General features: G+C 46.6%; 1 protein-coding gene across 1 annotated transcript in view; it reads left to right on the top strand.

Annotated features, from left to right (window-relative positions):
- The first annotated feature begins 13,526 nt into the window (after positions 1–13,526).
- Snx8 (sorting nexin 8) overlaps positions 13,527–26,356 on the top strand; it is a 57,948-nt gene continuing 45,118 nt past the window's right edge. Inside the window, 1 exon segment of the mRNA XM_038346669.2 lies at positions 13,527–13,643. Within this exon segment, the coding sequence (XP_038202597.1) occupies positions 13,550–13,643 (94 nt within the window). The 5' untranslated portion in view covers positions 13,527–13,549.

The following is a 26,356-nucleotide window of genomic DNA, read 5'->3' as shown; positions in this document are numbered from 1 at the left end:
CGAGCAAACAGTTTGCCAACTGCTCCACATCCCTTCCCCAGCTTTACTTCCATCACAGGAGGCAAGAGCACTTGGCTCTCAGAAGAGATACTCGGGTGTGTATCTGGAGGACGTTATCAGGATGGGGCGGTCTCTAGGCTCACAGAACATGTAGATGAGTGAAGACGTATGGATGGTCCCAGAGGGTCTCATCCATCACTGCCAAATACTCACTCCCACTCCCTCTCTCCATCCAAAATTACTCTCCTCATTTTCCCTCCATATCCACCTCTAGCCTCATGTTCTTTGGGTTTCTTTATATAGATGCACAAGTCTTAAACACAGGAGCTTGGCAGGATCAGGATTCACACATGAGCATTGAAATTCCATCTGTGGGCTGATATGATGGTTCAGAAATAAAGGCGATTGCTGCCAAGTCTAATGACCCGAGTGTGTTCACTGTCTTGGTTCAATCTCCAGGACTCACAAGGTGGAAGGAGAGAACCCAGCTCCCACAAATGGTCTTCTGATCTCTACACTCAGACCACAGGTTGAACAATCACAGGCACACACAAATACACATTAAAAAATGTAACCAGAGGGCTGGAGAGATGGCTCAGAGGTTAAGAGCACTGGCTGCTCTTCCAAAGGTCCTGAGTTCAATTCCCAGCAACCACATGGTGGCTCTCAACCATCTGCAATGAGGTCTGGTGCCCTCTTCTGGCCTGCAAGCATACACACAGACAGAATATTGTATACATAATAAATAAATAAATTTTAAAAAATGAAACCTTAGCCGTTCCCATCCACAGAACAAACATTCAAATGAGTTATTAGTCTTCTCCAAGCCTCAGCTTCCTCCATAACAGCAAGAAGTGAGCCAGGCATGGTAGCATAGTGGCAGGAAGATCTCTGCGAGTTTGTGGAGGAGTGGCAGAGCCCTTGCCTAGAATCCCCAAGTGAGGGGCTGGGGTGTGGCTCAGTGGTAGAGCCCCTGCCTAGAATCCCCCAGTGAGGGGCTGGGGTGTGGCTCAATGGTAGAGCCCCTGTCTAGAATCCTCCAGTGAGGGACTGGGGTGTGGCTCAGTGGTAGAGCACCTGCCTAGAATCCCCCAAGTGAGGGGCTGGGGTGTGGCTCAGTGGTAGAGCCCCTGCCTAGAATTCCCTAGTGAGGGACTGAGCGTGTGGCTCGGTGGTAGAGCATCTGCCTAGAATCTCCCAGTGAGGGGCTGGGAGTGTGTGGTTTGGTGTTAGAACCACCCTAGAATGCAAAAAACTCTTTGGTTTGAATCATGGCACTAAAAAACAAAACAAAACAACACACACACACACACACAGACACACACACAGGGGCTGGGCATGGTGGCACATGTACATGCCTTTAAATCCAACACTCGGGAGGCAGAGTCCAGAGATTGGTCTACAGAGTGAGTTCCAGGACAGCTCGGGCTGTTACACAGAGAAACTCAATCTCCAAAACCCAAAACAGAGAGAGAAAGAGAAAGAGAGAACTAGAATTTATCCATAGAGAAAAGACTCAAGATAGCCATAGCGGCACATACCCACAATACCAATCCTTCAGGACTGCCTTGAGTTTAACTCCATCATGGGACTATACCCTGTGAATTCATGGCCAGCCTAGGCTACAGAGTCTATTGATCTATAATGCCACGCAGCAGTATTTAATGAGCAGATGGCTGCTCGTTAGCACCGATCATTGTGTGTCACATAGTTAAGTGTTTAATGTGTTTTAGGGGCCATTGCTGTTCATATTGAAACGATCATAATTCCCTCTGCTTTCAGAGTGACTCTCCTGCTGTGGCTCTCACAGCTTTCATGCCACACTCCTAAAAGAGGGTATTATGGGCAGAGCAGAGTTCCCCCAGTGAGCGGTTGACTGGCTTCACAGCACATGATTAACAAATGCCCCAGGGCTGTGACTATGGCCAGACAGTCTGGGTTTTGGTGGTCACATGAGATCATAGTGAGGTAGGACCTAGCTCTCTGTAGGTAGAAAGGGTAAAGAGTAGTCAGGGCGGAAAGTAGATGTTTCAGTGAGAACAGAGGCTACGGTTAGAGGCAAAGTCTAGTTAGAGGCAAAGTCTAGCAAAATGTGGTGGTTGGTGCATGCAATTAATCCCAGCGCTAGGGAGGATGAACAGAGGTGAGTTCGAAGCCAGTCAGAGCTACAGAGTGAGAGTCTGTCTCAAACAAACAATCAAGATTATGTTAACCAAGTCACCTGTGGCAGTGGTGGTGCATGCCTTTAATCCCCCCCAACACTTAGGAGGCAGAGGCAGGTGAATCTCTGCAAGTTTGAGGCCAGCCTGGGCTACAAAGTGAGTTCCAGGACAGTTAGGACTGTTACACAAAGAAACCTCTGTCTCAAAAAATCAATCAATCAATCAATAAAAAGATTAACAAAGTCTGGAGACACTGAAGAAAATAAAGAAGGAAGCTTGCATTTATTTATGTGATAACCAGGTTAAACAAATAAAGAGGGCCTGTAGGCTCTGGGCCAGAGATAACAGGCCAGTTGGACCCTGAGGCACCTGAGGAACATACATGGGGCATTATTGTTTTATTTTTATTTTTTTTATTTTTTTTTATTTTTATTTTTTTTGGTTTTTTTCGAGACAGGGTTTCTCTGCAGCTTTTTAGAGCCTGTCCTGGAGCTAGCTCTTGTAGACCAGGCTGGTCTCGAACTCACAGAGATCCTCCTGCCTCTGCCTCCCGAGTGCTGGGATTAAAGGCGTGCGCCACCACCTTTGGGGCATTATTGTGTTTTCATGTCCTTGCTGCTGGTACAGCTAATTATAACAGACTAAGTTGGAAGTAAGGATGCTTACAGTAACACACTAAGAAAGGATGGCGGCTAAGGAAGCCCCCACCTGTTTTAGAAAAGAGAGCCTAGGACATGCCACAGACTAGGAGACCGATAACCAAGAACACAGCAGTTAGAGAAGAAAGCAAGCTTATTTAAGCATTCCCTCATCTGGGACACCTACAAGGTCAAATGTAGGAAAGCCTGCCAGCCTTTAACGAAAGGTAATCTGTGCTGGTTAGGCTTTGGTCAACTTGACAACAAGCTGAGTTATCTGGGAAGAGAGATTCTCAATTGAGAAAATATCTCCATTAGATTGCCTGTAGGCAAGTCTGTGGTAGAATTTTCCTGTTTTTTTTTAAGGTTCCTTCCTTCCTTCCTTCTTTCCTTCCTTCCTTTCTTCCTTCCTTCCTTCTTCCCTCCCTCCCTCCCTTTCACTCTTTCTCTCTTTTTCTTTATTTTTTGAGACAAGGTCTCTCTATTTAGCCCTGGCTGTCCCATAGACAAGTGTGACCTCCAACACAAAGAGATCTCCCTGCCTCTGCCTCCAAAGGGCTAGGATTAAAGACTGGACTACCAAACCCAGCCATTTTCTTAATTGATGTGGGGAGGGCTTGTCCCACTTGAAGTGGGCAGGTGGTACTGGGTTGTATAGGAAAGCAGGTTGAGCAAGTCAAGGAGAGTAAGCCAGTAGGCAAATCCATTTCAACATTCCTCCATGGTCTCTGTTTCAGTTCCTGCCACTGAAGGGAACTGGCAAAAGCACCATGGCCTGAGTACTGCCATTTTGACTTCAGACTCCATTTTACTTGCAGGGTAAAATAAAGTTCAGGTTCTCAGGCCCTAGGGAGCTGAGAACTTTCCAAGGGCTGATCAGCCCCTAATGTAATGGTCTGTCCTGTCCCTTTAAGCGACAAGTCCCGCCCACTCCCCACTTCTGCTGAGGCCAGCAGATATTCTTTCTCCTTCCAGCCTGTTCCAGCCTGCACTCTCTGTACCCCCTTCTTCAGAAGAGGTGGCTGAGGCCTCTTCTCCTTCCTCTCTCTCTCTCTCTCTCTCTCTCTCTCTCTCTCTCTCTCTCTCTCTCTCTCTCTCTCTCTCTCTCCCCCTTCCCTTTTAAGTGAATAAACTATATCCAAACTCACTCTGCATAGCGTGCCTATCCATCTCTGCCTCCTACCTGCCTGGGACCCAGAGAGGTCTTGGGTGGTGGGAACCTGCAGCCCCTCATGACCGGCTGCCACCCCTCCGGAAACTGGAGTTTTGCGTTTTATCTAAACCATTACACATAAACCATAGAAATAGTTCTTATGCCACAGGGTGGTGGTAGTGCATGCCTTTAATACCAGCTCTTGAGAGGCAGAGGCAGGTAGATCTCTGAGTTCAAGGCCAGCCTGGTCTACAAAGTGAGTTCCAGGACAGGCTTGAAAGCTGCAGAGAAACCCTGTTCAAAAAAAAAAAAAAACCAAAAACAAAACAAAACAAAAAAAAAAACACCAAAAAAAACAAAAAAACGAGAGAGAGAGAAGGAAAGAAAGAAAAGAAAAAGAAAAAAAGAAATAGTTCTTTAGAAATATTATGGCTAGGGCTGGAGAGATGGCTCAGAGGTTAAGAGCATTGCCTGCTCTTCCAAAGGTCCTGAGTTCAATTCCCAGCAACCATATGGTGGCTCACAACCATCTGTAATGAGGTCTGGTGCTCTCTTCTGGCCTGCAGGCATACATGGAAGGAATGTTGTATACATAATAAATAAATAAATATTTTTTTAAAAAAGAAATATTATGGCTAGCCAGGCGGTAGTGGCGCACACCTTTAATTCCAGCACTTGGGAGGTAGAGGCAGGCAGATCTTTGTGAGTTCAAGACCAGCCTGGTCTACAAGAGCTAGTTCCAGGACGGGCTCCAAAGCTACAGAGAAACTCTGTCATGAAAAACAAAAACAAAACAAACAAAAAAAAAAAACAAAAAAAAAGAAAGAAAGAAAGAAAGAAAAAGAGAGAAAAAAAAGAAAAACTAGAAATATTATGGCTGTTCCTAACAATAGAGGGAACTAGTGAATCTGATTGGTTGGACTGAAACTTGCATTGTATATCGATTGACAATGATAGAGCACTCAAGCCCCTAAACTCTAAATCCTGATTGGTGAAAATTGTAACTGCAACTTGGCAACAAATGTTTGTGAATTTCATGCTCATAGAGCCTGCTTCTGCCCCAGTTTTGGGGCTGTCAGGAGGCTCCTGAGTCCTTGTCCTGCAGCCCTGATCAATCAGTGACCTGCCTATTAAAGTCTCTGGAAGTGTTGTCTCTCTCCTTTCTTGGGGAGTGCATCTGGCTAGGTGTAGCAGCATCGGGTTTCTACCTTGAATCCCCTTTCTGACATTCCTCAGTGATGGACCTGGGACCCGTAAACCACATAAACCCTTTCTTTCCCAGGTTCCTTCTGGTGGTGGACTGAGTCACAGCAACAGAAAGCAAACTAGGACACTGTGGGACAATCTGTGGAAGTTGGCTCTCTCCTTCCATGTGAGTAGCAGGAACAGAACTCACGTCAATCAAGGTTGGCAGAAAGCATCTTTACCTGCTGAGCCGTCTCACCAGCCCTGTGAGCTAATCCTAGCCCTGAGCTCCAGCCTTAGCCTGGCATGATAGCGCGGTGGGTATAAAGACTGTGTCTAACCCGTACGGCGGTGGAGCACGATTTTAATCCCAGCACTTGGGAGGCAGAGGTATGTGGATCTCTGTGAATTTGAGGCCAGCCTGGTTTAAAAAGAGTTCCAGGACAGTCAGGGCTGTAACAGAGAGAAACCATGTTAAAAAAAAAATGAGTCTAGGTCAAACTACCCTCTGGAATTGGTCATTTCCCCTTCCTTGTGTTTTTGTAAGAGGAAGCGGTGACCACTCTCATTAGTTTAGAGTTTAGGGGCACTCTGGGACAGATGGAATGAGCCAGTTCTCTGCTCAGCTTTTGGCTAAGGGTAGAGTACTGTTGCATACTGCTAAATCAAGGCTGCATATATGGCTCAGTGGTTAGGAGCACTTGTTGCTCTTCCAGACCCGGTTCATCCACAGCACCCACACAGCAGCTCGCATCTGCCTGTACCTTCAGGTCCTGGGGATCAAACAGCTCCACTCAGACATCTATGCAAGCACACCACCAATACACATGAAATAAAAATAGATAAAGTAAAAAAGAGTGCACAGTCATGGAGACCAGAGTTCAGATCTCAGCACCCCATAAGGAGCCAAGCATTCATGCGGAATGCCTGCAATTTCAGCTCTGAGGGATCTGAAGCCTGCTTTTCTCTCACACACATGCATCTACAGACACATACAAATAAAATATACTGAAAAAAAATCCTATGAGTTGTTTCTCTTGGGGCGATGTGAACAAAGATCTACTCATCCCAAATTAGACACTGGTGACAGGTCAAAAAATTGTTTTATCAACCATGCTGTGGTGGCACACACCTTTCAACCCAGCACTCGGGAGGCAGAGACAAGTGGATCTCTGTGAGTTCGAGGCCAGCCTGGTCTACAGAGTGAGTTCTAAAACAGCCAGAGCTGTTACACAGAGAAACCCCATCTCAAAAGACAAAAAAAAAAAAAAAAAAAAAAAAAAAAAAAAATAAAAGGTTTCATCTCCTGCCCACGTCTAGCTTAGTGCCCTAGGAAGTTTATTGGGGTTAGCTGCAGGAGCCACATCATGGGAAAGCCCACCACAGCCTGAGTGGCAGCTCAAGGAAACTGTGTTCCTTGAACTCTCTGTACAACTCTTATCGCATGCACAAGCTGGAGTCTCCTCTCCCAAGAAACTGTTGCTGCGTCCATAAAATCTTGGGAAGAAGGGTCTAGTACCTTCTGACTTCTGGAAGCTCTCTAAACTTTCCATGGTCTGTTTATTTCCTGAGTTTTCTGAATAGTGCCCTCCTCCTTCCGGGAAGGGGAGGGGTTTCATTTAGGAAGAAACAGCTATAAAACAGTATCATAGACAGGATTTCATTATTGCTATCACAATTATTATTGTTGTTGTTATTGTTATTGCTGTCTTGGTTTTTTTTTTTTCAGACAGACTTTCTCTGTGTAACAGTCCTGGCTGTCCTGGAACTCATCCTGTAGATCAGGCTGGCCTTGAGTTCATAAAGAGTCACCTTCATCTGCCTCCTGAGTGCTGGGACTAAAGGTGTGTGCCTCCATACTCAGAGACAGGATTTTATTTTATTTTTATTGATATTTATTGAGCTCTACATGTTTCTCTGCTCCCCTCCCTGACTCTCCCCTGCCCCCTTCAGTCCTCCCCCAAGGTCCCCATGCTCCCAATTTACTCAGAAGATCTTGTCTTTTTCTACTTTCTACTTCCCATGTAGATTATATCTATGTAAGTCTCTCTTAGTGTCCGCATTGTTGTCTAAATTCTATGGGATTGTGGTTTGTAGGCTGGCTTTCTTTGCTTTATGTTTAAAAACCACCTATGAGTGAGTAAATGTGATAATTGTCTTTCTGTGTCTGGGTTACCTCACTCAAAATAATGTTTTCTAGCTCCATCCATTTTCCTGCAAATTTCAAGCTGTCATTATTTTTTTCTGCTGTGTAGTACTCCATTGTGTAAATGTACCACATTTTTCTTATCCATTTTTCGATCGAGGGGCATTTAGGTTGTTTCCAGGTTCTGGCTATGACAAACAAAGCTGCTATGAACATAGTTGAGCACATGTCCTTGTGGCACAATTGAACATCCTTTGGCTATATACCCAAAAGTGGAATTACTGGGTCTCGAGGAAGCTTGCTTCCTAATTTTCTGAGAAATTGCCACACTGACATCCAAAGGGCCTGTACCAGCTCGCATTCCCACCAGCAATGCAGGAGTGTTCCCTTTACCTACAACCTCTCCAGCATGAATTGTCATGGGTGTTTTTTTTTTTCTTTTTTCTGAGACAGGGTTTCTCTGCAGCTTTAGAGCCTGTCCTGGAGCTAGCTCTTGTAGACCAGGCTGGCCTTGAACTCACAGAGATCCACCTGCCTCTGCCTCCCAAGTGCTGGGATATCATCAGTGTTTTTGATCTTGGCCATTATTACAGGTGTAAGATGGAATCTCAGAGTTGTTTTGATTTGCATTTCTCTGATGACTAAGGATGTTGAACATTTCCTTAAGTGTCTTTAAGCCATTTTAGATTCCTCTGTTGAGAATTCTCTGTTTAGGTCTTTACTCCATTTTTTGGGGGTTTTTTTTGAGACAGGGTTTCTCTGTAGCTTTGGAGCCTGTCCTGGATCTAGCTCTTGTAGACCTGGCTGGTCTCAAACTCACAGAGATCTGCCTGCCTCTGCCTCCCGAGTGCTGGGATTAAAGGTGTGCGCCACCACCGCCTGGCTGTACTCCATTTTTTAATTGGATTATGTGATCTTTTGGTGTCCAATTTTTCGAGTTCTTTGTATATTTTAGAGATCAGACCTCTGTCTAATGTGGGGTTAATGAATATCTTTTCCCATTCTGTAGGCTGTCGTTTTGTCTTGTTGACTGTGTCCTTTGCTTTACAGAAGCTTTTCAGTTTCAGGAGGTCCCATTTATGAATTGTTTCTCTCAGTGTCTGTGCTGCTGGGGTTATATTTAGGAAGTGGTTCCCTGTGCCAGAGACAGGATTTTATTATAAGGCCCTTCTTTTCATGAGATTGTGGGGGAGGGTCTTATGTAGCACAGGCTGTCCTCAAATTGGCTGTGTAGTGGTGGATGAACTTGGATTCCTGGTCCTGGTGCAGGCATCCAGGCGTTTGCCTGGCTAGTACTTCTAATGCTTGTTTTTTTTTCTTTAAATAGGCGAAGATGTTGGGATCTCAGGAGATTTGTAGTCTTTTAAAAAATGGTTTATTTTTATTTTTTGTGCATTGTGTTTTGCTTTCATGTCTATCTGTGTGAGGTGTCAGACCTCTGGGAACTGCAGTTACAGCGGTTTTGAGCTGCCATGTGGGTACTGGGCATTGAACTCAGAACCTCTGGAAGAGCAATCAATGCTCTTAAGTGCTGAACTATCTTTCCAGTGTAATGTCTTTCTCTGTCCTGCCAGCCAGCTTCCAAATAATGACATGGAAACTTACTATGAATTATGAAACCTTCACCTTAGCTTGGGTTTATTCTTTTGTTTGTTTGTTTTTTGAGACTGGGTTTCTCTGTTGTAGCATTGGAGTCTTCCTGGAACTCACTCTGTAGCCCAGGCTGGCCTCGAACTCACAGAGATCCACCTGCCTCTGCCTCCCAAGTGCTTGGGTTAAAGGCATGCGCTATGATCACACGGCAAGGTTTGTTCTGATAACTTAAATTAACCCATTTCTGTTAATCTACGTTCTGTCACGTACCTCCCATCCTGCTTCTTCCACGTCTCCTGGCATCTCTCCTGCCTAGATGCATCTCCTTTTCCTTTCTCTCCCTGGAAATCCCTCCTATACCTCCTGTCTAGGTATTGGCCATTCAACTTTTGGCTACACCAGTCACAGGAAATACACATCACACAGTGTACAAGTCTCTCATAACTCCCCAGCCCTTCAACATGCTGTTTTAATTGGCAACTGTGCGATCTTTTCCTGACACTGACTACCTTGAGATGAAGAATATTAGCCCAGTGCTGGAAGGACTTTCATGGCAGCCTGGCCACCTGCATATTCCACAGATACCTTGAGAAGAGACACAAACCATAGCTACAAGTAGGGGCTATGACTCAGATGATAGAGGGTTTGCCTAGCATTCACAGAAATCTGGTTCCATCCCCAGCACCATGTAACCAAGGCTTGGTGGTGCACGCTTATATACCAGTCCCCAGGGAGGTAAAGGCAGGAGGATCGTAAGTTCCAAGTCAATTGTGGCTACACAGTGAGTTTGAGGTCAACCAGGGATACCTAAGACCTTGTCTTAAAAGATCAAAACAAACATCTTATAATCTCAGGGAGACAAAGAAGATATGTGCCAAAAGCCAGGAAATGAACTCTGTGTGTGTGTGTGTGTGTGTGTGTGTGTGTGTGTTTGTGTTTGTGTAGAGAGTGTATGTACTCAGGAAAAGTGCTGAGTGTATCATTTGATGGCAACAGCAGCTGAAAGGAAGCCCAGTTTGGCGGAAGGAAGTGGCCATCAGATGGGAACACTAAGGGTCACAGGATCTTGTGATCTCCATTGTGGCTTGAGAAAGCTGTGGGGTGTCCATCTGCAGAACTCTTGTTGATTGTATATTGTATCTGCTTGCATGGCTGACAGGTGTCCTGGTATGCTGGGACAATGAGGTATTCTAAGTTTAGGGAGAGAATATTTAAGACCAACAGCTCAGACCTGAAAATCATCTTACACTGTTATGAAATCAAAATGAGATTTTTTTTTGAGACAGGGTTTCTCTGTAGCTTTGGAGCCTGTCCTGGAACTAGCTCTTTTTTTTTTTTCTGAGGGATTTTTTTTTAATTTTTTTTCCTCATTTTTTTTATTAAAAATTTCCATCTCCTCCCCTCCTCCTCCCCCTTCCCTCCCCTCCCTTCCACCCATACCCCCATGGAACTAGTTCTTGTAGACCAGGCTGGCCTCAAATTCACAAAGATCTACCTGCATCTGCCTGCATCTGCCTCCTGAGTGCCGGAATTAAAGGTATGTGCAACCACCGCCCGACATATCCAGTGCTTTTAACTGCTGAATCATCTCTTCAGACCCTAGGGATATTATACTAAAACAAACGAACGAACAAACAGCAACAAACAAAACCCGATGATGGCTGCAGATGTGACTCGGATGTAGAGTGCTTCCCTGGCAGGCACAAATCTAGTACAAAGCCGGTTCTAATCAGCTCTCTATAAAACTGTGAGGGATGGCACATGGTTGGCTGTTCTGTCAGCAGGAAGCAGGTGGAGGCAGGAGGAACAGAACTGTTCAAGTAGCTGGGCAGAGAGTTCAACCAAAAATGTGTTTGAGATGCAAGAATGAGAATCTGACTTCAATCCTACGGGGAAAAGTTGTGTTTATGGTGGTAACCTGCTTGCAATTCCAGGGAGGCCAGGCTCATCCCAGAAGCATGCTGTCCTGACAGCCTACATGTCTGAGGTGAATGGTTCCTGAGGAGGAATAATGTTGGAAATTGTCCTTCAACCTCAACTCACATGCACACACATGCACACACATGCACACACACACATACACTCACAAAGTTTAATGTCATTCTCAACTGCATAGAGTTTGAGATCAGGCTGGACTATAAGAGACCCTGTTTCCAAAAACATATGAAAATCTTCATGCTTAAAAAAATATTTCTAAACCAGGCAGTGGTGGTGCATGCCTTTAATCCCAGCACTCGGGAAGCAGAGGCAGAAGAATCTCTGTGAGTTCGAGGCCAACAAGAGCTAGTTCCAGGACAGGCTCCAAAGCTACAGAGAAACCCTATTTAAAAAAAAAAAATTCTACTCAAACTTTTGAGCTTCTTCTGTTGCAGGGTGTTTGCCAGTGAAGACTGCTCCGACTTGGGCTTAAGCCAATAGAAAGTCTTTATTAGCCAGTCAGTGACTATGCTGGGTGTTCAGGATCCCAGTGTATCTCTGAGCATCCCAGGGTGAGCTTTGAAGCACTAAAACCGTGTTCTTAATCCCTGCACTCAGGAGGCAGAGGCAGGTGGATCTTTGTGAGTTCGAGGCCAATCTGGTCTATAAGAGTTAGTTCCAAAACAGGTTCCAAAGCTACAGAGAAACCCTGTCTCAAAAAACCAAAACCAACCAATCAACTAAAGAAAAAACCTGTTCTGGTTTGATGTTCTTCCATTAACAAGAACAGTTAGCCAGAAGTGAAACAACAGAAGCCAAAAAAAAAAAAAAAAAAAAAAAAAAAAAAAAGGTTAGTACATTAGAGACTTCCCCAGAACTGTGGATTTTGATGGATTAGGCCTTCATTTTTGGCAGGTAGTGCTGTCTGTGTGCTGAGTTTTACAGCCTGAATGGCATTTCCGTCATGGGCTCAGCTGTGCTAAGATCTGGGGCCCTGTTTTACTTCCACAGAGCAGATGTAGTCCTGGAAAATAAAGGGAACTAAGTAAGTGCCGAGCAGCTACAGGCTGGCCCAGGGACATCAAAGGCTTTAATGGCACTAAGGAGGAGACTAAGACCCATCCTCTGACTGGGGTGCTCTCAGTTAACCCACCCGGTGGAAACCATTAGCAATGTTTGGGGGGACAAGGTCTTTACTGTGTCAATAAGGCCCTTCCTGATGGAGCCTTCCTACCACCCTCTTCACCTTTCTAGCCTTCCTCCTGAGCACCCCCTTTGCTTGTTTTTGAGACTTTTTTTTTTTTTGAGAAAGGGTCTTTCTACATAAGCCTGGTTGCCCTTGAATTCACTATGTAGACCAGCCTGGTCTTGAACCCACATGGATCCACCTGCCTCTGCCTCCCAAGCCTGGTATTAAAGGCTGGTGTTGCCGACCAGGCATTCTCCTCTTTGCTTTCAGTTCTGGAGGGAGACCAGTTCACATATGGTTGATGCATCCCTGGAGTTCCTGACTCAACCCTTATCCCTCCAGTCCCAGGTCAGACACTCCTCCTGTGGGCTCCCACATCCTTGCTCCCTTCTTACAGTCAGGAGGACCTGGCCTGGTGGCACATAAGTCAATCCAGCTACTTGGGAGGCTGAGGCAGGAGGGTGGAGAGTTCAAGGTCTGCCTTAGCTACAGAGTGAGCTCAGGAATCACCTGGGTAATTAAACCCTGAGTCAAAATATATGAAGCCCAGCATCCTGGTACACAACTTCAACCCTGGCACTCAGGAGGCAGAGGCAGAGGCAGGCAGATCTCTGTGAATTCAATGCTAGCCTGCTTTACATAGAGACTAGCCTGCTCTACATAGAGAGTTTGTTTGTCTCAAACAAAACAAAACAAAAAAAACCCCAAAAGCCATATATAAATGAATAATTCTCTCCTAACCTCTTTCCTCCTCTTTTCTCTCTTGCTTCTTCTCCTCCCCTTCCTCTTGCTCCTCTCTTAGTCCTCTTGTTTTTCTCTTGCCTCTCTTCTTCTGTCTGCCTGCCTGTCTCTCATGTCTCTACTCCAACATGGCCTTTCCCTCTCCCCTTTACCTAATAAACTTCTTGCACTAAAACAAACAAACAAACAAATAAAAAATAATAAAGGGCTGGGTGCTACAGCTTAGCAGTAGATGGCTAGTTCCGCTTGGAGGAGCCTGTGGGTTCAACCTCCAGTAGAAAGCGAGAAAGGCCTGGTTATCTGCAAAGAGTTATAGAATATAGCTCATCAGTAATCTTCAAAGAGACCTATTATAGTCAGGGCACCTGTTCCCTGGCCAACTTATCCTCTCCAGACCCAAGAAGGTACTAGAACATTTGTTTCCCTAGCACCCATCACAGAGCCTGCCCGTGGACCTGGATGCCAGAGCGAGTGAGCGGGTTAGCATTTGGTGAGTGGACGAGCAAATGTGTAAAAGAGTGGCAGCGTGGGTGAGTCAGTGAATGGGAAAGAGAAACAGTGACGGCCGCCGGCTGAGAGCTGCGAGGTGGGTGCGCGCCCGTGGGCCGTGGCGCTCGGCGGCTTGGACCCTAGCTGCGCAACGCAGCCCAGGCCGAGGCCACGTGGTTTGGGCGTCTCCCGTGGACAGGGGCGTGGCTTTAACGCTAGGGGCTCGCGGAGGGGCGTGGCGATGTTGGGATGGGCGTGGCTGCGCCGGACAAGAGCTGGCGTGGGCGGGGCTGGCCGGCGGGCGCGGGAGGAAGTCACGTGGGCGCGCGGGCTCACATGACTGGCCGTGCGATGGACCCGCTGCCCTCGGCGGCAGTCGCTGCGGCAGCTGAGGCGGAGGCTGACGAGGAGGCGGATCCGCCGGCGACAGGTAAGGCACGCGGCGGGGTGGAAAGCCCGGCACCTCTCTGTCGGGGACCACCTGTCTGCGCGACACCTCGCCTAACCTGTCTGGGGGGTGGGGGACATCCTGGGGCTAGCATCTTCCCGCTGCTTCCAGGGACGCTGCTCTCTAGCTCTCGGTTATCGCGCGGTCGTGTGGAGTTGCACCTGGATCTTCTCTGATCCCACCTTGCGAACGCTCGTCCAGAGAGTGGTTTATGTTATGTGACCATGCCCAGGGAAAGGGATGTATCTTTGGTATAGACTTTTCCTGGGGTCCCCGGCTTTGTGGGATGTGGGGACGCATCCATGTGGCCAGTGGCGCAAGGTTGGAAGTAGGCCTGATGTATTTCAGCCAGGTCTGGCCAGGTGTCATACTGAGCATGGCCATCTAGAGCATTGGTGGAAAGACAGGTTCTTCTCTAGGGACGAAAGGTTTGGGGTAGTAGCTTTTACTCCAGGGGAGGGAGAATATGAATGGACGCCTTTGGTGGATGGAGAGTGTCTAGGAACTCTCCTAGGAGTTGGTCTACGGTCTTAGGGTCTTGTTGGGTAAAACATTGAATTTTTTTTTTTTTTAAATCCGAGACAGGGTTTTAATTTTTGCTGTTCTGGAACTCAGTTCCTCCTCTCTGCCTCTGGAGTGCTGGGATTAAAGGCAAGGGCCGAAAACATTGTATTCTTGAGGTTGTATGTTGAAGGATACTATGTATGTATACCAGGGTGCCTTGAGAATGTGAGACTGTTTGATCTAGGGCCTACTTCTGCCTTTAAAAATGTTACTTATTTTTATTATTGTTAACTCTGCCTGTGGGTGGGGACACCTGTACCCTTGGAGGACAGAAGTGTTGGATCCCGGAGAACCCAAAGTTACACATTCTTGTGAGCTACCCAGCATGACTGCTGAGACCCATAGGCCAGTCCTCTGCAAGAGCAGTGTGTGCTGTTAACCTCTGAGCCCCTGCCTGACTCTTGAAGCAGCTACTGGTGTCTTGTAACAACTTTGAAGGATCAGAGATCCCTTGGCAAATTTGGGATCTTCTGTATTGATTCATGCAGAACTCAGCTAATGGCTGACATTAGGAATGATTTTGCCTGGAATTTTTTTTTTTTTTTGAGTTTTTGAGACAGGGTTTCTCTGTGTAATAGCCCTAGTTGTCCTGGAACTCACTCTGTAGACCAGGCTAGCCTTGAACTCACAGAGATCCGGCTGCCTCTGCCTCCTGAGTGCTGGGGTTAAAGGCATGTGCCACCACAGCCTGGTTTTGTATGACTTTTTAATAGATAGTTTAACTCCCTTGGGCAGTGGTGTGACTTGTACATTAGCCATAACCATGTAGCCCTTCACACTATATAGGCAATCCTGGCAGCTGTGTAAGTTGAAAAATGGGTTTTTAATTCTGGTGGAACCTCGCCTGTCATTGCTTCTTATGTGAAACTTGATACCAATCTGGTTAAGTGGTGAAGAAAATCTTATCTTCTGGGAGAAACTTACTTGAAGTATCTTGGAGACTTTGGCCAGGTGGGTTGAAATCAGAACACCGTTGAGAAAAACTCTTTGGAAAATTTATTATTGTGTGTATGCCCTGTATGTGGACACTGTGGCATGGCACAGGTATGCCAGCCAGAGGACACCTTTGGAGTCAGTTCTCCCCACTTTTACTTGGGTTCTGGGAACTGGACTTAGGTGATTGGGCTTGTGTGGTAAATGCCCTTAGCCACTGAGCCCTCTGACCTGGTCCTGAGGATGGATTTGACTTCAGAGGCAGTAGGCTGAGTTGATTTTGACTTCACTCCTCCTGCCTCGTCCTCTTCGTCATTTGCCTACGAGCACACACCTTTACAGTTGGCTGGCTTTTGATACCTCAAAGGAATAAGTAGTGTGGCTTTTGGGCACATAACAGATTTCCTTTTCTGTCTTCTGTCTTCACTTGAGAGCTGCCGGTAGTGCTCATGCAGGGACTGTGATAGTTTCGTGTTTGTGTGGTTTGGAATTGCTGGGGGCAAAATGTGTCCATTGTAGTTTTCAGCACATCGTCCATTATTGTTTATTTGAAGGGTAAACTGTGCACATCCTGTAGGAGATTGCCCTTCCTGAGAACTGAATTTACAAGTCAGGTAGTGGTGGCACATGCTTTTAATCCCAGCGCTGGGAAGGCAGAGGCAGGTGGATTTCTGTGACTTTGAGGCCAGCCTGGTCTATAAAGTGTGTTCCAGGACAGCTAGGACTATTAAACAAATAAACTGTCTCCCAGAACAAAACAACTGAATCTACTATGTTGACTGGGCTGGTCTTGAACTCACAGAGGTCTTCCAGCCTTTGCCTCCTGGTTGCAGGGATTAAAGCTATCCATCCATAAAGGCCACCACATCCATCCATCCTTATTTATTTATTTTTTAGATAGGGTCGGCTGTGTAGGTAGCTCAGCCTGGCCTCAAACCCATGGTCTTCCTGTCCTCCTGCCTTGTCTCTTGAATGCTGAGATTGTAGGTACAAGCCACCACACACCAGAAGTCATTGGTCCAAAGCAAGTTTCTCTGGCTTTCACAGCCTTCAGGGGCCGTGAGGGAGTGTTCATCTGCCCGCCTTCATAGTTTATAAAAGTGGCCACATCCCTAGGCTGATGGTTTCCTTTTCCCAGACCTGAGCCAGGTCTCTCTTGTTGCCTTGTCTGGCTCTCTTTTTGTTCATTTCCACTTTTAAGGACCCCTGTGAATGGGGGGATGCCACCCAGAAAATCAGGATTTATCATCTCCTTATGTTCGCATCAGCTGATGAACAACCTTGAATTTCACTGAAATCCTAATTCCCTTTTTGCTGAGTGAAAGTAACAAGGTCACAGGTTCTGGGTTTAGGACGTAGACATCTTTGTAGTCTTATATCCTGCCCATCACCAGAAGATATCCTAGGAGTGGAATTGCCATATCCTAGGGCTTGTACAGTTTGTTTTTGATTGATGGAGGGCTGCAGCAATGACTCAGCCAGCAAAGGGACTTACCGTCAAGCCTGGATGGCCTGTGTTTGATTCCCATATGTGGTGGATGGGGAAATTAAGGCTGTTTTATTTACTTGGGCAGTGGTGGTCCACACCTTTAATCCCAGAACCTGGGAGACAGAGGCGGTGGAGTCTGAGGCCAGCCTGAGTCTACTTAGCAAACTCCAGGCCAGCCAAGGCTATATAACAAGACCCTGTCTCACTCTTCCCAACAAATAAGAACATTAATATACATTTAAAAAGTAGGAGCTGGGTGGTGGTGGCAGCATGCACCTTTAATTAATCCCAGCACTCCAGAGGCAGAAGCAAGCAGATGTTTGTGAATTTGAGGCCGGTCTGGTCTACAGAGTGATTTCCAAGACAGCCAAGGTTACACAGAGAAACCCTGTCTTGCAAAACCACCACCAACAAAAAAGTGGGGGCTGGAGAGGACCCGGGTTCTGTTACAGGCACCCACATGGCTCCTTACAGTTGTCTGTAGCTCTAGTTCCAAGAGCTCCAACACTCTTCTGGCATTTTTGGGAATAACATGCATATGGTACATAGACATACGGGTAAAATACCCATACATTTAAAAGCTAGAGAACTGGCTCAGCAGCTAAGAGCACTTGCTGCTCTTCCAGAGGATCCCTGGTTTGGTTCCCAGCACCCATATGGCAACTTAACAGTCTGTAACTCCAGTTTTAGGAGATTCAGTACCCTCTTTTGGCTCTACACACATGCACATGTTGCACATACACATGCATATGCAGGTAAAACATGCAAACACATAAAATTAAAAACAGAAAGAAAGGAAAACCTAATGGGGCTGGGGATGTGGCTCAATGGATGAACACTTGCTTAGTATGCACAAGGACTTGATTCCATCCTCAGCAATGTGGAAATAATAATCAGAATCAGCCGGGCGGTGGTGGCGCACGCCTTTAATCCCAGCACTCGGGAGGCAGAGGCAGGCGGATCTCTGTGAGTTCGAGGCCAGCCTGGTTTACAAGAGCTAGTTCCAGGACAGGCTCCTGCAAAGCTACAGAGAAACCCTGTCTCGAAAAAACAAAAACAAAAAAACAAAACAAAAAAAAATAATCAGAATCATTGAAGCTATTGGGTATGTGTTGATGCAGCCTGGGATCTCATTTCAGGACTGTTGGCCAGTGTGGTATGCCTGCTTCATCGTATGATCTTAGAGTGTGAGTGTGTGTGGAGAGAGAGAGAGCATATATGTACAAACAAACTATGTACATTGCTGCTGTGTGTCTAGGCCCTGCTTCATGCAATCCTTGCGACTTTAGTCCAGGAGATCCAGGGGAGTCTGGTCTCCATTGTGCTAGCAGACTCCTTTGGATGGCATTCCATACATTCCAGTCAGCAGCTATCCTCCTGTTCTCTGTGGTCAGGTCCCCTGGCCTTTGCTGTTTGCTGCCCTGCCTGAGCTCACACTCCCTGGCCCTCAGTTCCTTGCTTCTGGGTATTTGCACTTGTCGCAGCTCACTGAGCTGTCACCTCGGATGTGTGTAGTTGAGTGTGGTTAAATCACCCCTGAAATGGCTGCTCACATTAAGAGCATCCATCTTCCTGTTTTACACACTGATCTGAGGACTTGAGGTGGGTAGAAGCTTATTTTTCGTCACGTCTCAGCACCCAGAATGACACCTGATATACAGGAGGGACCTAGATGTTTGAAGCAGACTGTATATTATCATATGTCTCTTAAAAGACAGCACTGTATTTTAGTTTGATAATTTATGTTTTAAAAATCTTTTTAAGTTTATTTAATTTTATGTGTGTATTTTTCTGTGCTTATATATATTTTCTACATGCTTGTCTGGTGCTTGAAGTCAGAAGAGGGCATTGGATCCCCTGGAAGTGGAGTTACAGGTGGTTGTGAGCTACCCCGTGGGTGCTGGGAACTGAACCTGGGTCCTCTGGAACAGCAACTGTTCTTTAACTATTGAGCCATCTCTCCAGCCCTGGACTTTTTTTTTTTAAATTTATTTATTATGTATATAGTGTTCTGGGCACCAGATCTCATTATAGATGGGTGTGAGCCATCATGTGGTTGCTGGGAATTGAACTCAGGACCTCCGGAACAGCAGTCAGTTCTCTTAACATCTGAGCCATCTCAGCCCTGGACTTTTTTTAAAAAAAAATTATTATTAGTTGTTTTAATTGACATACAGAATAATGGAGTTCCTAGTAACATTTCTATAAGTATTTATCCATTGTACTTTGCTCAGTTTTACCCATTCTGCTACCCTCTCTCGCCTGTCCCCCAATTTGTCTTTGTTCTCTCCTGGCTAGGGATATAGCTCAATTGGAAGAGTGCTTGCATGAAGCCCTGTGTCCAGTTCCCAGTACCGAATAAACTGGGTGTAATGGTGCACACTTGTAATCCCAGTACTGGAGAGGTGGAGGCAGGAGGATCTTAAATTCAAGGCTAGTCTTCATCTAGTTAGAAGCGAAGCCTAGACTATATGAGACCATGCTTTAGCGCGCGCACACACACACACACACACACACATACACACACACACACACTCACACTGCAAGGTAAAATGTGTCAATCTGAAGAAAGAGGAAGTAACTGGGTCTCTATTATGTAGAACAAACTTTGTCAGAATTTGTGGTTAGCAAGAAAGTGATGTATTCCGAGCAGGGGAATTCTGTTTTCGTGTTTTTTTTTTTTTTTTTGTTTCCTGAGAAAAATGAAGCACAAACAAGACATGTTTTGCTGTGCTGTGTGCCAGGGCGATGGGCAGAGCCCACAGGAAAGGTGATGTGGGCACTGCTAGGAGCTGTAAGTGGGATTAGACCTGAGAAGCTATGTGGCCTTCTGACACCGGACTTTCCAGTTCTCTTTACAGAATCACACTGAATTAGAACCCGAATTAAGGCAGGTGTGGTTCTGGGAGTGTGTTTGGAGGCAAATGATGGTCTTAGCTCTTGGAGGATCACACCCAGACTTGTTAGTGGTTTTATTTTGATTTTAGGCTGATTTATATAGCCTAGACTGATCTCAGCCTTGTTTTGTAGCCAAGGTTGGCCTTGTACTGTGGATCCTCTTACATCTACCTCCCAAGTGCTGGGGTTATAGGCATGCACCATCATACCTGGTGTTGTAGTGCTGGGCATGGAACTCAAGGCCTCATACATGCTAGATGAGTAGCATTCCACCAGCTGAGCCCCTGCCCTGTCCTGGAGACTGAACACACCACGTCATGCATGCTGGGCAAGGGTACTAATTCTGAGTGAGCTGCGAACTGTCTTTTTGTATTTTGTTCTTTGAATGTGTCCGTGTATGTATATACATTTGAATGTTTATGTGTATGCCTGTGCAAAGGTGTGGGTGCACATGCTTGGAGGTCAGTGTTTTGGGTGTCTTTGTGGGTTTTCCCCTTTTTTGTTTGTTCTAGGCAGGTCTCACTTTGTAACCTTGGCTGGCCTGGAACTTAGTATGTAGACAAGGCTGACCTCAGATTCATAGAGGTCCACCTGCTTCTTCTCCTGGAATTAAAGGTGCCCCTCTCTACCTTACTTTTTGAGACAGTCTCTCACCGAACCTGGAGCGGGGTGAGTCAGTGGGGCTGGCTATCTGCTAGCTCCAGGGATCTTCTTGTCTCTACCTTCCTGGTACTGGAATTGTAGGCACGCATGGCTACACCAGCTTGTTTTCTTACTTGGTGCTGGATGGGCTTCAAACTTAAGTTCCCATATTGCATGGCACGGCTTTCCCAGCTGAGCCATCTTCCCATCCCCTCTGTTTGCTTTTTCTTTTGAGATAGGGTCTCTTTACTTTGCCCAGGCTGGTGTGAAGCTCAGCTTGGTGTAACTAGTTGCAAACTTGCAGTCCTCCTCCTGCCTCAGCTTCCCAAGTAGCTGGGACAGGCTTGCACCCCCCACCCCCAGCTCAGCTGGTGCTGTTTGTGTCCACAGGTTGTGGAAGGCATTTTGCTGCTTCTTCAGTGTGGGTTTTCGTAGGGGTCATTTAGCTCCTAGGAGTGTTTTTGAGTGGCTTTGTGAGGTTTGCTAACTGAGGAAGCTGCATAGGGACCAGAGAAAGTTGTTGTCTGGTGGATTCTCTGGAGATAATACAATTAAGGTTTTTAAATATTTATTTATTTATTTATTTATTGAGACAAAGTCATGTAGTTCAGGTTGGCCTCAAAACTCACCATGTAGCTGAGAATATCATTAAATTTCTGATCCTCTTGCTTTGCTTCTACTTCCTGAATACATGGCTGGCATGCACCAGCCTGGCTCCTGGTTTATATGGTGTTAGACACAGGAGCCAGGACATCCTGCATGCTAGGCAAACTCTCTACCAACCAGCCTCCTCCCCATCCCTACAATTATGTCATTACCGACAATCTTCCAAGCCTGGTTTGTGCCTGGGAAGTGTTGACTGCTGGAGTCCTGGGGATGAGTTGTAATCAGAACCCAGTAACACTTAATGCTGTATGGGAATTGGCGCTTTGAGGAGATGTTGCATAAGCGCAGAGAACCGCCAGCACAGACATTTTCCAGAGACTCCAGTCCCTCAGCGCTTGGCTTGGCTGCAGCATCCTCCCGCAGTTCCTTGCTTCCGGTGCAGCTTATGAAGTTGTCCTCACTGTGTCCAGGATATATACTTTCACAGTCTCTTTCTTTCTGCTGATATTTTGCTGTACTGCTAAGTAGGTTTTTAAAATTTTATCTTTTTTTTTCCCCAAGACAGGGTTGCTGGTCTCGAACTCACAGAGGTCCGTCTGCCTCTGCCTCCCAAGTTCTGGGATTAAAGGCGTGCGCCACCACTGCTCAGCTATCTTTAGTTTTTATTTGGTGGAGATAGGGGTTTATGTAGCCCAGACTGGCCTTGAAACCATTGTGTAACCAGGATGATTTGATCTTCTGATCCTCTTGCCTCCACTTCCCAAGTTTCGGGATCAGAGGCAAGTACCACACGGTTGGATTTTGTGTTGCTGTAACCAAGAGTGTACTGTGTGCCAAGTGTGTGCTATATCAACTGAGTTCCAGCCTGAACTCAACTGTGAAGTCGTTTTTGAGATGTTCCATTCAGTGGCATAGTGTTGGTAGCTCAGAATGGAGTACCGTGCTACTCTAAAGTGTGTGGTGGCTCACACCCTTAATCTCAGAACTAGGGAGGCAGAGGCAGGTGATCTGTGAGATGGGAGAGCTGGGCTCCTTAGGCTGAAACTGGATGGGAGTTGAGGACTGCAGAGCAGAGGCAGAAGAGAGGGCAAGGCTGGGGTGCTGTCTTAGCCACTTATTCATTGCTATGACAAAATACCCATGACCATGGCAGTTTACAAAAAGAACATTTAATTGTGCTTATTGTTTCCAGAGGGTTAGAGTCCATGATGGCGGAGCAGAGATATGGTATGGTAGCAGGAATAGCTGAGAGCTCACATCTTTTTGTTTGTTTGTTTTTTTCAAGACAGGGTTTCTCTGTAAAACAGTCCTAGCTGTCCTAGAACTAGCTCTTGTAGACCAGGCTGGCCTTGAACTCACAGACATCCACCTGCTTCTGCCTCCTGAATGCTGCTATTAAAGGTGTTCATCACCACCGCCCAGCTGAGAGTTCACATCTTGATCACAAGTAGGAGGCAAGGACAACACACATAAACAGACATGGACATACAGATAAACAGACACATGGACACAATGCACACACAGAATAGTGAAGTCTTTGAAACCTCAAAGCATCCTCCTGCTCTGTGACACACCTCCTCTAACAAAGCCACACCTCCTGGTCCTTCCCAAATAGTTCTGCCAGCTGGGACCATCAAACATAAGAGCCTATGGGAACCATTCTCATTCTAACCACCACAGGTTCCATGCACTGTTTGGGTTTACTATACTGCTTTGGGGAGCCAGGGAAGAGGGTTTTGAGTGCTCAGGAGTGTAAATGGCTTTCTAAGGGCTGCAGGTGCTCCTGGTGGGTCTCTGTTGGACAGTTTAAGCCTCACTGCAGTCCCTTGCAGCTGAGGAAATGGCAGTGTAGGATGGTCTGTGGTGAAGTGGAGTCACAGCAGGTGCCTCGCTCTATTAAGGGGGGTGGATACTCCCTTTCCTGACTGCCATGGACATGGACTGGTGTCCTGTACTCCACTTTTGTGACTTCCTTAATCTGCCCTGAACTCACTGACTAGTGCCTCATGGGAAAGACTGGGATCTCCCCCACCTGCTCCTAATGGGGGATGGTGGCTAGGACTGTCATTCCATATACTGCCTAAACCCAGGTTGTGATGCACCCCTGTCCTCAGAGCAGAATTCTCTTCTCTAACATGATGAATGGCACATTGAAAGAGCACCCAATGGAGTGGGTGCTAGTCTAGGCTGTTGGCTCCAGCTTAGGCCCAGCGTGCCCCTGGCCAGCAGGACACAGGGCATGGAGGCGGGTGCTCAGCAGGACCTCGTTGTGAGTTTTTGGCTGGCTGCCCTCTCCACAGCAAGCACACCCTTCCTGAATTCTGGGAGGCACTGACCCAAGTTCCCCACAATGAATTACGTTCACCACGTCCCTGACTTAGCTCTGGTTAGCTTTCTTGGAGTTTCAGGGTATCTGAGTGTCAGATGACAGCACCCTTGTATGGAAAATCCAGTCTCCACACTTGGTGTCGATTGTGGGTGGGTGTTGTTGGGAGGATCTGACTCAGTAGTTCCCCTTTTCTGTAACATATTCCCAGTTCCTAATTTGCTGTGTGGATTTCTAGTGCCTTCCTATTCTGGTTAACTGTTTTCTTAGGCTGTCTGCGCCTCCAGCAGTGGAAGGCAGGGGCCCTAGTCTTAGCTTTCATGTTTCTACCACAGATCAATAAAGCTTCTGTAAATGGATTTGGTCTTGTGGCGCTTGGCTAATTACATTCTCAGTGCCTGCTGGGCATTCTCTAGGAGCACCTAGCTTTTTGGTTTATTATTTATTTTTTCCTTTTTGAGATAGGGACTTATGTAGCCCAGACTGGCTTTGAATTTACTGTGTAGTCAAGGGTCACCTTGGATTCCTGACCCATCCTTCTGCTTCCACCTGAAAATACAGATAGGCTTCACTATGCCTGGTTTGTGCAGTGCTGGGGATGGTACCCAGAATGCTAGGCAAGCCCTCTACCACCAGAGCACAAAACCAGCACTTCCCTCCATGCCTTCCCTGTTCCTTTCTGAGACAGGCTGTCACCGTAGCCCAGGCTGGCTTTGAACTCTGGATCTCCTGTCTCAGCCTCCACATGCTGGGATTATAGGCTTGTGCCACCATGCCTAGCTCCACTGTGGTAGCTCAGTAGCCTTCATTAGGACGCGATTGGTTCCGAGATGTTTTTAGAATGTTTTCACTTTTGTGTCAGAGAACCTGAGTGACTTTCAGAGTTCATCATCCAGACTAGGAAGAGGGTTAAAAAAGAAAGAAAGAAAGCCAGGTGGTGGCACATGCTTTGATCCCAGCACTCGGGATGCCGAGGCAGGCGGGTCTCTCTGTGAGTTACAGGCCAACCTGGTCTATAGAGCAAGTTCCAGGACAGGCTCCAGAGTTACAGAGAGACCCTGTCTTGAAAAACAAAAACAAACAAAAAACCAAATTAAAAAAAAAACCCAAAAAACAACCCTCCAGCAAACTGAGAACAGATTGAATGGAGAAGTAGAGAAAGACAAGGAGACTTTCTGGAACTTTGAACTCACAGTGTATCAGTTCTTCCAAGATTCATTCCCAAACTGGCAAACTCTGGAAGGATGTCAGTGGGTGAGTGGTTCCAAGATGAGATTGAAGTTTGATAGGTTCTTTAGAAGCAGATGGGTGGTAGCGCTGGGGATGCGGCTCAGCTGGGAGAACGCTTGGCTTGCTTAGCATGCACAAGGACCCGGGTTCTATCCCCAGCACCATATGGCCAAGGCGTGGCAGTGGTGCTGCCTGGCACTGAGGAGTTTCAAGGTTATCTGGGCTATCTATGGAAGTTAGAGCTAGCATGTCCATGTCAGACAAAAAGAAAGCAGTCTTTGGTTCATGGGGGTAGCAGGATCCAGGATCCTTTGCCTAGGCGTGCTTCCTCCTTGTGATTTGAGTTTCAAGAACTCACTGGAGTGGTGTTTCCAGCCCAGCGCATGTGTTTCATCATATCCGAGGCAGGCCTGGGAGATTTTTCCCCCTTGTGGTCTGTGTGCTTGTACGACCAGCCTGGAAGTGACTCACTCTCATCTTTCTTTGTGTGGTGTGTGTGTGTGTGTGTGTGTGTGTGTGTGGTGTGCGTGCCTGCACATATGTGTGTTCTCCAGTGCTTGTGTGGGTTCCTACTTTTTTTTTTTTTTTTTTTTTTTTTTTTTTTTTTGGTTTTTTCGAGACAGGGTTTCTCTGTGGCTTTGGAGCCTGTCCTGAAACTAGCTCTTGTAGACCAGGTGGTCTCCCTACTTTTTTTTGAAACAAGGTTTTACCATGTAGACCAGGCTGGCCTGGAAAATCACCAGAGATCTCCCTGCCTCTGCATCCTAATTGGGATTAAAGGATGCACGCTATGGCCAGCCCACTCCACATTTCATAAGCAGGTCTCGGGAAACTTTGTAGTCAGTTGGGATTCCCTTGGAGCTGCGGTAATAGCTTACTTCTTCTTTGTTCCTTCTTTTGCTTGTATGCCTCACCTTTTTAACAGCCGAGTTCCTCTCCAGCCTGGTTTGAGATAGGGGTCTCACTGTGTAGCCCAGGCTGGCCTGGAACTCCTGATATTCCTGCCTCAGCCTCTAATGCTGAGGTTAATGGTGTGAGCCACCATTCATGACTGCAGCTTGACTGTTTTTTTTTTTTTGTTTTGTTTTGTTTTTTCAGGACAGGGTTTCCCTGTAGTCTTCATAGAGCCTGTCCTGGAACTAGCTCTTGTAGACCAGGCTGGCCTGGAACTCAGAGATCTCCCTGCCTCTGCCTCCTGAGTGCTGGGATTAAAGGCGTGCGCCACCACCGCCCGGCGACTGGTTTGTTTTTTAATTTTTTAAATTATATTTATCCTTGCTAGGTGATAGTGGTGGCACATACCTTTAATCCCAGCACTTGGGAGGCAGAGTCAGGGAGATCTCTGAGTTCCAGGCCAACTTGGTCTACAGTTCTAGGACAGCAAAGAAACCCTGTCTCCAGAAACAACAACAAAATGCATGCCTTTGTGTGTTAGTGTGCTTGCCTGCACACACTAGTGTGCGTGCATGCATGTGGGGCCTGGGAGGGAAGGAGAGAGACGCCACATGCACAGGAAGGACTACCTTAGGTAGTCAGTTCTCTCCTACCATGGGGGTCCCAGGAACTGAGGTTGTTATGTTTGGTGACTTCTTTGCCTGCTGAGCCATTTTGGCTGGCACCACTTACTGTTTGGTGATGTGGGATTCCCCTCTGTATTCTGTAAATGTGTTTTATTACCATTGGTTAATAAGAAGCTGCTTTGGCCAATGACTTAGCAGAGTAAAGCCAGGTGGGAATCCGAACAGAGCTATAGAGAGAGAGTAGGCAGAGTCAAACAAATGCAAGCCAGCTGCCCAGGAAGAAGACATGCAGAAAATAAGCTAATGCCATGGTCACGTGGTAATACATAGATTAATAGAAATGGGCGAAAACTAAAACTGAAATGCAGGGAGACGGATGTCATGTGTTGCTGAAGGAGAAAGTCACCAGAACTTTACCGGTAGGCCACAGCCTCCTGGTGATACACAGATTAAGAGAAATGGGTTAATTTAAGATGTAAGAGCTAAC

Source organism: Arvicola amphibius, chromosome 10, assembly GCF_903992535.2.
Source record: "Arvicola amphibius chromosome 10, mArvAmp1.2, whole genome shotgun sequence".
Classification (NCBI taxonomy): Eukaryota; Metazoa; Chordata; class Mammalia; order Rodentia; family Cricetidae; genus Arvicola; species Arvicola amphibius.
Note: the sequence above shows the minus strand (reverse complement) of the source record. Positions and strands in the feature narration are given on the sequence as shown.